The sequence below is a fragment of the Vombatus ursinus genome, unplaced genomic scaffold (assembly GCF_900497805.2).
Source record: "Vombatus ursinus unplaced genomic scaffold, bare-nosed wombat genome assembly UNPS02009205.1, whole genome shotgun sequence".
NCBI classification, from domain to species: domain Eukaryota; kingdom Metazoa; phylum Chordata; class Mammalia; order Diprotodontia; family Vombatidae; genus Vombatus; species Vombatus ursinus.
Window position 1 is genome coordinate 5,772,669 of NW_020948983.1, and position 14,685 is coordinate 5,787,353.

At 35.7% G+C, this 14,685-nt stretch overlaps 1 protein-coding gene across 4 annotated transcripts in view; it reads right to left on the reverse strand.

The window, feature by feature from the left end:
• Positions 1–14,685, reverse strand: part of ATRNL1 (attractin like 1) — a 1,209,934-nt gene that overhangs the window by 1,149,555 nt on the left and 45,694 nt on the right. For 3 of the 4 annotated variants that reach the window (XM_027852052.1, XM_027852050.1, XM_027852051.1), the window contains exons 1-2: positions 3,548–3,625; positions 1,443–1,556 (exon numbers count right to left, since the gene is read on the reverse strand). In XM_027852052.1, the coding sequence (XP_027707853.1) occupies positions 1,443–1,495 (53 nt within the window). In that variant the 5' untranslated portion in view covers positions 1,496–1,556; positions 3,548–3,625. Of the gene's footprint in view, positions 1–1,442; positions 1,557–3,547; positions 3,632–14,685 lie in introns of those variants that run through there. The other variant, XM_027852049.1, reaches the window with a different exon arrangement.

The following is a 14,685-nucleotide window of genomic DNA, read 5'->3' on the forward strand; positions in this document are numbered from 1 at the left end:
ACAATGTAATCCTATCCCTATCCCCAGTGCTTAGCACAATACTTTGAATATAGTAAATATCTAATAAATACTTTTTCATTGATCCACCATTAATAATGAAACAACTGAAATTTCATCATTTCCCTGAGAGAAACAGAATGTATAGGGGTCTTATCAAAGCTTTTCTTAACTTAATTATATGTCCCCTATTTTCCCAAAAGATTTTTTTCCCAAGAAAATGAAAGCACCATGACTCCTATACTTCTACAAATCTGTTTCCAGTGATGTAAATAGACTATTTCAACTATTCAGATCACAACCTCTGTAGCCATACCTCTTTATTTGGTGATGAAACTTTGTTCACAGCAATCCATACAACATAATACTCTACACTCGTTAAATAAATTAATGAAACTACTGGCATACAGAGATTGAAAGACCCCTACATATACCAAAATGTTCATAGTGGCACATTTCTGGTAGCAAAAAGCTAGAATCAAAGTGTCCATCACACTGTGGCATATGAATGTAGTAGCCTACTATTGTATTGTAAGAAATGATAAATAAGGAAAATTCGAGGAAACATAAGAAAATTTATAGAAACTAAATTAGATCAAAGCAGAAATAGAATGAGAAACATGACTATAGTGACACAAATCAGAGATGTCAAATACACGGCATGACCCACCAGCAAGTACAGCCTTAACCAGATTAAAATGTAAATGGGAAATATTTAGCAAAATAAATAAAAATATAATAGAAAATAAGTAATATGGATAATGTTGATATAAGGGTATTCTAAGTTAATATGAAGACTTCAGGGATATATAGTTTAGTGGGCCCATTTCTATTTGAATTTGATACCACTGGCATCAAATAAACAAAAGTCATATCAGAAGATAGTTGAATCCTTATTAATTTTAGTGACCAATCTTAGTCCCAGAGAATGAATGATCAAACATATTTCCTTCTTCTCAATAGAGAGATGAGGAGTAACACAATATTGCACAGTCATCTTATTATGGGGTTTTGCTTAACTTTTTGCTTAACATTCAGTGGAGATGGTTTATTGAGAAATGAGAGCAATATAAAAAGAAAAAGTCAAACATTAAACTTCTAAAATATAAGTTCATTGATAAAAATATATCTTCTAATGCTTAAGTTCAGTGCCTGACACTTAGTATGAATTTAACAAATGTTTATTACTGACTGAAGATAATACAGTACTTCTATTTCCTCCCTAAGTGTTTCAAGACCTAAGAATTATTGCTTACATTATTAAATATAAAACCCAATTCTGCAGTAGTAACATAGGAATATCATATGTCTATTTTGTGGAATTTAAATGTCAATAATTAGGTTTAATTATTTGGGGCATATGTTTGTATAATTATAACCAAGCTGAATTTTTATAGTTTATTGTTCAATTTATAGAAACATGAAAGAATAACATCATTACTCACCTAAGCACAGCTATTAAAGGTGCATATATTGAATCTCCATCATAAACATACATATGGTCCCAACTACATTCTGTAGCAAAATGATTGAATCTTAATCTTAGGACTGCATTTGGACTGGAAAAAATTAAATTAGTTCAAGATTAATTGATTCAATAGATAGATACTCTAATTAGCAGCGCTGTAACAATATCAACTTTATAGCTACTGTCCCAAATGACTAAATTCAAGTCAAATGCTATATTGTGAACAAATTTAAAGACAACAGAATCACTCAATCTAAGTGAAAATGAAATTTTTGAATAGTTTTTCATTACATAATTCTTTTCAAAACTAAAATTACTTTTATTCATTACATTGTACATAATTAGCAATACTTGTCTTTCTAAAGCTGCCCTTTCTTAAACTAATAGGAAAAATAACAACCATTTACTTAAAAGTTAAGTAAGAAGGCATGGCAGTTAATGCTTTTTACTGTTCACAGGCACAAATTTCAAAAACTAGAAAATGACTCCAAAAACTATTAAGACAAGAACATAATCAAATATCTCTACTGATTTCTAAAGAGTTCTAAAATTACAATAAATAAATGTATTCAAAAATTTATGATGCTATAAATTTCTATGGAACTTTTTTCATTGAAGAGATGTCACAAGAACTTGACAAATTGTAGTTCCATTACCCAACCTGATGTGCCATTCAATAAACTAATGAACTGAGGCACACCAAAAAAATTCACAAAAAAATTAAGTAGCATCTCTTTTGAAAGACTTTATTAGAACAAATAAAAAGGAAATTATTTCTTCTAGTACCCATTACTCCAAGAAGACAAAGTTCTAAAATATAAAATGCAAGAAAGACACAAATAAATTCACAGAAAGAGAAGTTAGAAATGTCCAGATTCCATCTCCAACCTCTGACAATAACACCAAAAGGAGAAAATATTCTCCCCAAAAATGCCTCTTGGTTCTGCTGTACCAGTGTCAGAGATGGAATGCTGAACTTTTTGTCATGGCAAAGAACTGGAAACAAGACAGACATCAATAAATTGGGAAATGGCTGAACAAATGTGAATCCAATGGAATTTTACAGCAACATAAGATTATGAATATGACAGATTGAAAAGAATGTGGAAAGGCTTATACAAACTGATTAAAAGTGAAGGAAGCAGAACTAAAAGAATAATTTTCAGGATAGTGAAAAAATATAAAACAAATCTCAAAGACTTCAAGACTTCAAAAAAAGTAGCAACCAATCATGACTTCAAGAAACTAATTGTAAAGCATATTTTACACCTCTTGGTAGAGAGATGATAGATTAGATGTACATAACTTAATCTGCATTCTAAGGGCCTATATCTTGATTTGTTTTATGAAACTATACATGTTTGTTATAAGAGATCTTTTATTTGGGGGAAGGTAGGATGGTGGACAATGATACATAAAAAATAGGACATCAATAAAAAGTTCTGAAGTTCTTTTTTTTAACCTAGCACTTTTGAAAAATGCCTATTTTCCAAAAATATTATTCTGCTATTGTAAAGATCAACTAATAAACAGGACTATAGAAATCAGTATTTAATAAGTATATAGAACTATCTAAACTATAACTGATTATTTGTATTCATATGTAATATTAAGTTTATAATAAATATTTAATAAAAACATTTTAAAAGAATAAAAATGAAATACTGAACTGAACAGACCAGTGATTTATTCCAGAATGACATTTTGAAAGCTTTAATTTTTTAATCCATGAAGCACTATGTATTTTTTTACCCTGGGCAATAATAATTTTAAACAGTTCAAGAACTGGTCTTCTACCATAAGAAGAGTATTCAAAATATAGAAAAACATGTAGAAAAAATTATACTGTAACACATGAATTAATTTCCCCTTTACCATTAAAAACCAGATGCATTAATGGCAGCATATTAAAGGAAAGAATATTATATATTACATTGCTAAAGACTAGAACTGTCAGAATTTGAAACAGACATTTTATTTGTGCAGTCTTAACACTAAGATGTTTTAATGTTGACCTGTTCACTTACTTCTCATTTATCATCCAATAATACAGCAAGTCTACAATTCAAAATGCATACTTACTAGCCTTCAATTAGCCATGTACATTTAGTTTTGTATTTGTAATTAATTGGTCCATCTGTTAAATATCCAGAAGGCTCTGTTAATCTAGAAGAGAAAATAAAATCATAGAACCATGAAACAGACATAAAAGTGTTCTGAGTAGATATTGTAGTATAATGCATTTATCCATCAAGATAAAAAATTTATGACAATCAGTAATTAAAAAGTAAATATTCATTAAGAGAATCTGAAGGCAGGGATTGCTCCATTTTTGTCTTTGTGCCCCAGACACACAATAATTAGCATACAGTAGGCACATAATAAATGTTTGTTGATTGGTTTGGTTATTGTTTTCTGGGTTTTTTTCTGTTATTTGTGAGAGGAAGAGTGGCATAGTAAATAACAAGATAGCCTTGGAATCTAGAAAACTTGTGTTCAAATTCTGTCTCTGACAAATGGTAGCTGGTAGACCCGGGGCAAGTCACTTAGCCTGTTGATGTCCTAGGCAATTATAACTATAAACTATAAATGAATACTTAACTGCTTCAGTGGAGGGATTTACTATACTAGAATGTTCCCCAATTAAATAATAGCTCCAGATCAAAAACAAACAGAAATTCAGTATCCCTACTGGTCATACGAATCACTCATCTATGATAACTCTTCTTTCACCAGTATTTCTAATACAAATTTTCACCAATTTCTGATACATATGTGATAAAATTGAAGACAAATAGCATCATTATTCTTCAATCTCTCTCTTAAACCTCTTTCCATTAAGGTTATTATATTAAGTATTTTCCGTCCTACATTTCTTGGAACTGAAGAATATGAACAATTTCTTGTTTCATCCTTTATAAGAAAAATACTATTTAATAAGTACAGCATTTAATCTATGTATCATCTTCTTAAATATCATTATTTAGTAACAAAGTGGGGTTGTAGTACAAAGAACACCAAACTTGGAGTCAGTCAATAAACATCTATTAAGCAACTATTATGTGCCAGATACTGTGCTAAGGATTAGAAATACAAAGAAAGGTTAAAAAAAAAAACTCTGCCTTCAAGGAATTCACAGGAGATCTGGACCTTGTGAGTTATTCAGACAATACAGATCCCAAGGTAAATGTGAAATTTCCTAAATATCTGTCCAGCAGTCCATCTAAGCATCTTAACTTTCCTCAGGGAGGATAATGGATATAATAGGCTATTTGATATGATTTATGTGTTCTGTATTGGTTAATGTGTGCCTTTGAGTTCTTTTGTTCGTAAACATTTTCTGTGGTGGAGGAAACAAACAGCTCTTTATACCTGATATACATAGTATAAATGTGATACCTTTTTTTGCTTTTTTTTTTTAGAAAGGAATTTATTACCAAAATCTCGAGGAGATCCTAAACATGAGCCATAACTAAGCTTTGCTTTAGATTTTCTTGGGATTTTATTCTGGGAGTGGGGCAGAGAGATGATAAACCTGACCCCTCAGGATTAAACTGGACTCTTTTAATGCAGGGCTTTGAGGAAGGAAGCTTGCCAGGTTGTTCATGAAACCAAGCTGTGTCCTGTCCATGTCCTACCAATAAACCTCATGAATCACATGAGTTGAGAGGCTGGGGGATGATGGGAGCTGGGGAGAAGAGGATAATATGCTAATAGAAGATCATGCTGTGCCTCTGATTTGGCTTTATTAAAGCAAACTGTTCACATCTATTCAAAAATAGCCTTTTTCTTGGTTACCTGATACAAGAGGCTAGGGTGGTAGTTGTGTTGTTGCCAGATCCCAAACACCCCTATCAAATGCTAGGACTCCTGATTGACCAAGCATGGTTTAAAGTCCAAAAGCTTGTCTTTACTGGTAAAGGATTGTCCTACTTGGACCCTTGCCATAAGATGCCTAGAAGCTTCAAGTTTCAAAAGGTCCGTGAATGTTAGTAGAACTGATAGCCTAACCTTGGGTCTCCATTACTTCTAAGAAAGGGTCCAGAGCCTCTACAATTTCCTCCAAATTTGGGTCCACACCCGTATCATAAATACAGTGGGGAAAATGAATCTTAGATCTCACTGAGCTACTAAGTTGAGACATCAGCAGAAATATTAATATTCTACAGAAGCAAAACAGTAAAAGCAAGCTGCCTCACTTACACAGTAAAGGCAAATTGTGCTTGATGATCAGGGTAAATAGATATTGTAAAGAAAGAATTAAGCAAATCAATGGTCAATGTTTAAGTTCTTGCTCAATAAACACTAGCACAGTGGCCAGATAAGAGACCAGTACACTAAAAAGTGAGACTGCCCTATTAAAAACCATAGTAATAATAAGCCATATGGCATCAGATTCCTGGTCACACTTTAAAGCATCAAAGGGTAATTCAGTAACCTCCTTTACTCAAGATTCCTGTAAGCTTTTGCTGTCTTCAATTATTTCTGCTAATGTACCAGATAGATGGTAATGCTTCATATTTATGATTTTGGTTGGAAATGGCAATTAAAAAGGGACCTATATGGATGGCCCAGCATACCAGACTACCAGAAATGAAGGTACATGAAAGTCAAAAAAAGTCAATTAAATCAAGCCCTATTATAAATTCAGGAATAAAACAACAGGATATAGCAGCTGTGAGAGGGAACCTGTTGCTAATTTCAAGTTAATAAATTTACATTTAATAGTATGACTAATGTCCACATCCAGCCACAGAGAAGGTAATACACACAAAAAAGATGAGGTTTCCACAGATAAGAGATATCTCCAATTCAGTACCTAAAAGGGTGGAAAACATGGTGTACATTCTCACTGAACTAATTTGGACAAGGACATATATCCTGGGTCAGGCAGCAAGGGCTACATTTTAGTCTCTAGCTTTCTGGGTCCCCTAACTAAACTATGATTTTAAGAGTGCAGAGTAAAAGAAAGTTATATTGATCTAAGGAAAGGCAGATCTTTGCCTAGCTTATCCTTTCTTGTCCTTCCCACCTTGCTCTGGGAAATTCAAAAAAAAAAATCTTTAGTTAATTAGTCATCAATTTTGGCTTTAGGAATATTCATATAGATGCAGAGATTCCCAAAGCAGGCAATACCATCCCCTAGGACATGCTGGAATGATCCAGGTGGGGCAGTAGTTAACTCAGGTGCAATTGGGGGTGTTGAGTAAAAATAAGGAGGTAGTGGAAACATAAGGAAAGAAGAGAAAATAAGAAAATTTTGAAAAACTGTTTGTATAGGTTTCATCTATTGTGCAACAGAGTTAAAGTCATAGTGATTACATCATTTTCCAAAAAAACACACAAAATACAAGCTTATCAGTGGTTAAGTCTGGCAACAAATCTTTTGTTGTTGTTGTTGTTGTTTTCAACATTTACTTCCACAAGATTTTGAGTTCCAAATTTTCACCCCATCTCACCCCTCCCCCCACCCCAAGATGGCATGCATTCTAAATACCCCTTCCTGTAGTCTGCTTTCCCTTCTATCTCTGCCCCCCTTCTCTTATCCCTTTCCCCTTCAATTTTCCAGTAAGGCAGGATAGATTTCTGTACCCATTTCCTATATTTCTTATTTCACAGTTGCATGTGAAAACATTTTTTTTAAACATGTGTTTTTAAAACTTTGAGTTCCAAATTTTCTCCCTTCCTCCCTCCCCACCCACCCTCATTGATAAAGCAAGCAACTCAATATAGGCTATACTTGTGCAATTATGCAAAACACTTCCTTCTTAGACATGCTGTGAAAAACTAACTCTATTTCCCTTAATCCGATCCCACCCACCCATTTATTGTATTCTTTCTTTTGACCCTGTCCCTCCTCAGAAGTATTTGCTTCTGATTACTCCCTTTCCCAATCTGCCCTCCTCTGTATCATTCCCCTACTCTCTTGTCCCCGTCCCCCCCCCCCATTTTCCTGTAGGGTAAGAAAGATTTCCACACCCAATTGAGTGTGTATGTTATTCCCTCCTTAAGTCAAGTCCTATGAGAATAAGATTCACTCATTCTCTCTCACCTTCCCCCGTTTCCCCTCCACTGTAAGAGCCTTTTCTTTTCTGGTTTTTTTTTTTGGTGGGATAATTTACCCCATTGTTCTACCTCTCCCTTTCTCCTTCTCATAGTATATTCCTCTCTCACACCTTAATTTTATTCTCCAGATATGACCCCTTCATTTTCAACTCACCCTGTGCCCTCTATCTATCTATATCTATATATACATACATATAATTTTTTCCCCTCCAACTACCCTAATACTGACAAAGGTCTCATGAGTTACAAATATCATCTTTCCATGCAGGAATGTAAACAGTTCAATCTTAATAAGTCTCTTACGATTTTCTCTTTCTTGTTTACCTCTTCATGTTCCACTCGAGCCTTGTATTTGAAAATCAAATTTTTAATTCAACTCTGGTCTTTTCATCAAGAATGCTTCAAAGTCCTCTATTTCACTGAATTACCATTTTTTCCCCTGCAGGATTATACTCAGTTTTGCTAGGTAGGTGATTCTTGGTTGTAATCCTATCTCCTTTGCCCTCTGGAATATTATATTCCATGCCCTGAGGTCCCTTAATGTAGAAGCAGCTAAATCTTCTGTTATCCTGATTGTGTTTCCACAATACTTGAATTGTTTCTTTCTGGCTGCTTGTAATATTTTCTCCTTGACCTGGGAACTCTGGAATGTGGCTACAATATTCCTAGGAGTTTTCTTTTGGGGATCTCTTTCAGGAGGAGATTGGTGGATTCTTTCAATTTCTATTTTGCCCTCTGGTTCTAAAATATCAGGACAGTTTTCCTTGATAATTTCTTGAAAGATGATGTCTAGGCTCTTTTTTTTGATCTGGCTTTCAGATAGTCCAATAATTTTTAAATTTTCTCTCCTGGATCGATTTTCCAGGTCAGTTGTTCTTCCAATGAGATATTTCACAGTGTTTTCTAATTTTTCATTCTTTTGGATTTGTTTTACAGTGTCTTGATTTCTCATAAAGTCACTAACTTCCAATTGCTCTATTCTAATTTTTAAGGAAGTATTTTCTTCAGTAAGCTTTTGGACTTCCTTTTCCATTTGTCCAATTTTGCTTTTTAGGGCATTCTTCTCCTCATTGGCTTTTTGGACCTCTTTTGCCATTTGGGTTAGGCTATTTTTTAAGGTGTTACTTTCTGCAGTATTTTTTTGGGTCTCCTTTAGGAAGCTGTTGACTTGTTTTTCATGATTTTCTTGCATCACTCTCATTTCCCAGTTTTTCCTCTGTTTCTCTTACTTGCTTCTCAAAATCCCTATTGAGCTCTTCCAAGGCCTGGGACTGATTCATATTTTTTTTGGAGGATTGGATGTAGGTGCTTTGGCTTTGTTGTCTTCTTCTGGTTGTATGTTTTGATCTTCTTTGTCACCAAAGTAAGATAATACAGTCTGACTCTTTTTGCGCTGCTTACTCGTGATCCCAGCCAATTACTTGAGTTTTAAACTCTTTATTAAGGTGAAAGTCTGCTTCCAATGTGAAGAGTGAACTGCCCCAAGCTTCAGGGGTTTTGTGCAGCTGTTTTCAGAGGTACTTCTAGGGATCTGTAAATTTCCAGTTCTTCCAAGGTACTCTGATAAGGGGCGAGGTGTTTTCTCTCCACCACCACAACAAGCTCCACTGACACCAGCATTCCTCCTCGCCCCAGGACTGCCCCCAGACCTGTGACCCAGATACAAGCACCAGTAAAGCAAGAGATTCCTGCCTCAGCACTGGAAAAGAGAACCCTGCAATCCCACTCTGATCAGCCACTTGACTCCCCCTCAGTTTGTGGGCCAGAAGCTCAAGAAACAGTCGCTGCCCCGGGCCTCGCTCTGGACTTGCTGCTGAGACCTAGCTCCTCTCTCACTGCAGTCACAGACTTTTCCCACTGACCTTCTAAGTTGTCTTTGGTGTTCAGGGGTTAAGAAGTCTGGAAACCACCACAGCTGCCCATGATTCAGTCCTCTGAGGCCTGCTCCAGGTTCACTGCAGCCTGCGGCCCCACACCACACTGCACTCCTCTCCCAGCCCAGTGCGATATACCTTTGCAATCAACCATCCAGGTTGTCTTTGGCTGGAAATTTGTTTCACTCTGTCTTTTTGTAGGTTCTGCTGCTTTAGAATTTGTTTAGAGTCATTTTTTTAGGTATTTGGAGGGCTTTGGGAGAGAGCTCAAGATAGTCACTGCTTTCCCTCCACCATCTTGGCTCCACCCCCACTGGCAACAATTCTTAACAAGCAAGTGCTAGCAGGCAAATGTGTCCCACATTGTCAGGAAGTCCAGCATGCATCAGCAGGAATATGTGTGTGTGAAGACTTGTTTACAATACAATACTATATGTTTATATGATGCAATATTGTTTCATCAAAATTTCAATGCAGGACTAAAGCCCACAAGTTTACAATAAATTATTAAATTTAAGATACATCATTTTTAAAAATATATATTTTATATTTTTTAAAATGACACAAATTTTTAAAAAACTGTTAAAGAAAATATATTTCCAAGATGGTGTTAAGTAATTTTTTTTTTCAAAAAGGGGCAGTAGACCAAATAAGTTTGAGAACCTCTGACATAGAGGATGGAGAAAAATGATGCAATTCCTTCCTGTTAAACCCAGTGGCAATTAGGAACACACCAATATGTTCTCCCTTCAATAGTCCCTTCCCTCTGACTACTAAGGGCTCTTCAGAGATTGCTATGGTGTATAGGTGAACAACTTACGTGGCCTATAATTAGCAAATCCATTCCTATTGTTGACAGCAACAAACTGTTTTAGTCAGAAGGTACAAGGCAAACTATCTTCATAAAGTCTGCATGTTTAAAACATAATTTATATGGACCATCCAGGGTGCCTTGAGAGGATGGAAAGGAGAGAAGAAAGGGAGGAATATAAGAGAAGTACATAACTGATAAAACTTTTCATCCCCTTGAGTTTTAGCAGTTCCCTCATAAATCCAAAGCAGATCAATTTCCCCAAATTGCTTTCTGCCATATATTATAAATCCACTGGAAAACCTTCAAACCAAGCCCTTCATTAAAGCATTCACAGCCATATCCCTAGTTAGTAAGTCCAGAATAGCAGTATATGGGGGCTAAGAATCATGTATCCTCCTTACAGAAGCATATATTCAAGGTCTCCTTTGTTTTAAATTTTCATTGATATTGCTGATAACACATCTTCCTCTGCATTGGCTACCCTCACACCTGGCAAACCAAAGAATTTTTCTTGAACCATAGGCCAAATTGGTGTCCAAAGAGATCATTAGACTCTTGAAAAAAGAGATAGTATTGTCTTCCCAAATATAACTCCTCTGGAGCTCTGGGTCTGAATCCATACTGATTAGTGCCCCAAACCTCACCTCAGAAACTTGGCAAGGTTGTATTCTGACCTTCAATTCAGGTCTGTAAGCTGTATAGCTTGAACATGAACTCAAATTTCTGGTCTCCCAATATTTGGTTTTTATGGACCTAATCGAGATGTCAAAGTACAGGCTGGGACACTGCTGAATTCTCCTAACATTCTCCTCCAAACAACTTTAAATTATGCCTCAAATCAGGTCAGAAAGAGCCATTTTTCCAGCCCAGTAGGTCTACAGGAGAGGTCTGTAACACTAAAGTAGGCATAGGTCTAGAGTGTGGCAAGAGAACCAGCAGTGGGCCTTGGAGTAGGAGTGGCAGCAGCTTTAGGAACTCTCAGCCCAGAGACAGTAAGAGGGTCAGACAACTGCTCAGAAAGAGATTATAGCAGCCCCTTTGTAAGCTCAGGCTGATTGGCAACTCTACTGCCCATAAGCAGTTCCGGGTCACAGTTCAGGGCAGAGAGGAGCACTGGTGGTTAGGCACAAGGGAGCAGGGACCTTGGTGACAAGAGGGGCACTAGCACTTGCAGCTGCAAGGGAGCAGGAGCCCTTCCTGGGTAAATACCAGAGCACAGACCAGGAAAGCAGAGACCTCTCCCGGTATAACACTTCTCCCAAGACACCTGGGAAGCACTGAAAACTTCCAAACTCCCAAAACTAGTTCTGAAAACAGCAGCACAAAAAAGCCTGAAGCTCAGGATAGTGCCTCCACACCCAAGGTAAACAGAGTCCAACTTTAACATGAAGTTCAAAGTAAAGAAATGGACTGGGAAAATGAGCAAACATCAATTACAACAAAAACAGAACTTGACCATAAAAAGCAATTACAGTAGCAAGGAAATCCAAGACATAAACATAGAAGATGACAAGAATGTGAAGGCAGCACTGGCCCTGGATTCAGGAGGACCTGAGTTCAAATTGGGCCTCAGACACATAACACTTACTAGCTGTGTGACCCTAGGTAAGTCACTTAACCCGATTGCCTAGCCCAAAAAAAGAAAAAAGAAAAAGAATGTGAAGACAGCTACAAGCAAAGCCTCAAAGAAAAAATGATAAATGGACCCAAGGCCAGCAAGAAATCCTAGAAGAGTTAATGAAGGAGATAAGTGGTAGAAAGTGGTAAATTGGGAAAAGAAATGAATGATGTAAGAAAATTATGAAAAGAAAATTAACTGATTGCTAAAAGAGGCACAAAAGACACTGAAAAAAATAATAGCTTAAAAAGAAAAATTGGCCTAATGATAAAAATGGCACAAAAAAACACTGAAAAGAAAGAAATCCTTTAAAAGCAGAATAAACCAAATGGAAAAGAAGGTACAAAAATTCACTGAAGAAAATAATTCCTTAAAAATTAGAATCCAGCAAGTAGAAGCTAATGACACCATGAAACTTCAAAAAACAACAAAACAAAATCAAAAGAATGAGCAAATAGAAAATATGAAATATCTGACTGGAAAAACTGACATAGAATATAAATCAAAGAGAAATAATTTAAAAATTATTGGACTACCTGAAGCCATTATCCCAAAAAAGAGTTTAGACATCATATTTTAAGAAATTATAAAGGAAAACTGCCTCCATATACTAGATCTAGAGGGTAAAATATACTAATAACTTCCTGAAAAAGATTTCAAAATGAAAACTCCCAGGGATATAGCTAAATTCCAAAGCTCCCAAGTCAAGTAGAAAACACTGCAAGCAGCCAGAAAGAAACAATTCATATACCATGGAGCCACAATCAGTATCACACAAGATTTAACAGCTTCCATGTTAAAGAAGCAGAGGGCTTGGAAAATTTTTTTCCTTGAAGGCAAAGGATCTAGGATTACAACCAAGAATAACCCATCAAGAAAAACTGAGTAACTCCTTCAGGTGAAAAAAAAAAAATGGATATTTAATGAAGCAGAGGATGTCCAAGCATTCCTGATGAAAAGACCAGAGCTAATGAGAATATTTAACATTCAAACAGAAGACTCTAAAGAAGGTTGAAAAAGTAAACATGAAAGAGTAATCATAAGGAACCCAATAAAGTTAAACTGTTCATATTCCTATATGAGAAGATGATACATCTACCTCCTAAGAACTTTATCATTATTAGGGCAGTTAGAAGAAGTATACATAGACAGAGGGTGTGGGTGTGAATCAATTATGTTGGGATGATTTTTTTTAAATGTGGGGTGAGAAGAGGGATGCACTGGGAAAAGAGGGAAGGGAGAGGTGCAATAGAGAAAATTTTGTTGCATAAAAGAAGTGCTCAAGGAAGAGTTTTTATAATGGAGGGGCAAATGGGGAGGGGGGGATGACATACAATGCTTAAACCTCACTCTCATCAGAACTGACTCAAAGAGGGAAGAATATATACACACACACTCACACACACACACACACACACACACACACACACAGTTAAGTATAGAAATCTATCTACCCCAATAGGAAAATAGGAGGGAAAGAGGATAAGATACATTGGGTGAAGTTGCAGATGATAAAAGGAAAGGTGGATACAGGGAGGCAATGGGCAGAAGCAAAACAGACTTTTGAGTAAAGACAGGATAAAAGTGAGAAAAGGATAAATGTAAGAAAATTAGAATGAAGGGAAATACACAGTTAGTAATCATAACTGTGAACTTGAATGGGATGAGCTAACCCATAAAACAGAAGCAAACAGCAGAATGGATTAGAAGCTAGAATCCAACAATATGTTGTATACAGCAGACACACCCGAAATACAAAGACACACACAAAGTTAAAATAAAGGGTTGGAAAAGAATCTATTAGGCTTCAACTGAAGTAAAAAAGGCAGGGGTAGCAATCATGATCTCAGACAAAGCTAAAGCAAAAAGAGAATTAAAAGAGATAATCAGGGAATCTACATTTTGCTAAAAGGTACCACAGACAATGAAATAATATCCAAAAAATTTTGCACCAAGTTTCTCTAATAAAGACCTCATCTCTCAAATATATAGGGAACTTAGTCAAATTTATAAAAATAAGATCCATTCCCCAAATGATAAATGATCAAACTATATGAACAGGCAGTTTTAAGAAGAAATCAAAACTACCTATAATCATATGAAAAATGCTCTAAACCACTATTGATTAGAGAAAGGCAAATTAAAACAACTCCGAAGTGCCACCTCACACCTACCAGAAATGCCAAATGCTGGAGCAGATGAGGGAAAATAGGTACATTAATGAACTACTGATGGAGTAGTGACCTGGTACAACCACACTAGAGGATAATCAGGAACTGTGCCCAAAGGCTATAAAACTGTGCATACTTTTGATCCAGTAATTCCATTACTAGGTCTACACTCCAGACAGATTAAAGAAAAAGGGAAAGCACACATATGTCCAAAAATAGGTTTAGCAGCTCTTTTTGTAGTGGCAGAGAATTAGAAATTGAAGAGATATTCACCAATTGGGGAATGGCTAAACCAGTTGTGGTATATAATTGTGATGGAGTATTACTGTGATATAAGAAATGATGAGGGGCATGGTTTCAGAAAAACATGGCAAGACCTATTTGAATTGATGCAAAGTGAACTGAGATAAATCATTGTGCACAGTAACAATAATATTGTAATGATGATCAACTGTGAAAAACTTGACTACTCTGATCAATATAATGATCTAAGACAATTCCATAGGACTCATGATGAAAAATGCTATCCACCTCCAGAGAGAGAACTGATGAACTCTAAGCGCAAACTAAAGTATAATTTTCACATTTCTGTATTTTTTTCTGCTTTTTTATATGGCTAATATAGAAATATGTTTTACATGATTTCACATGTATAATTGATATCAATCATTTGCCTT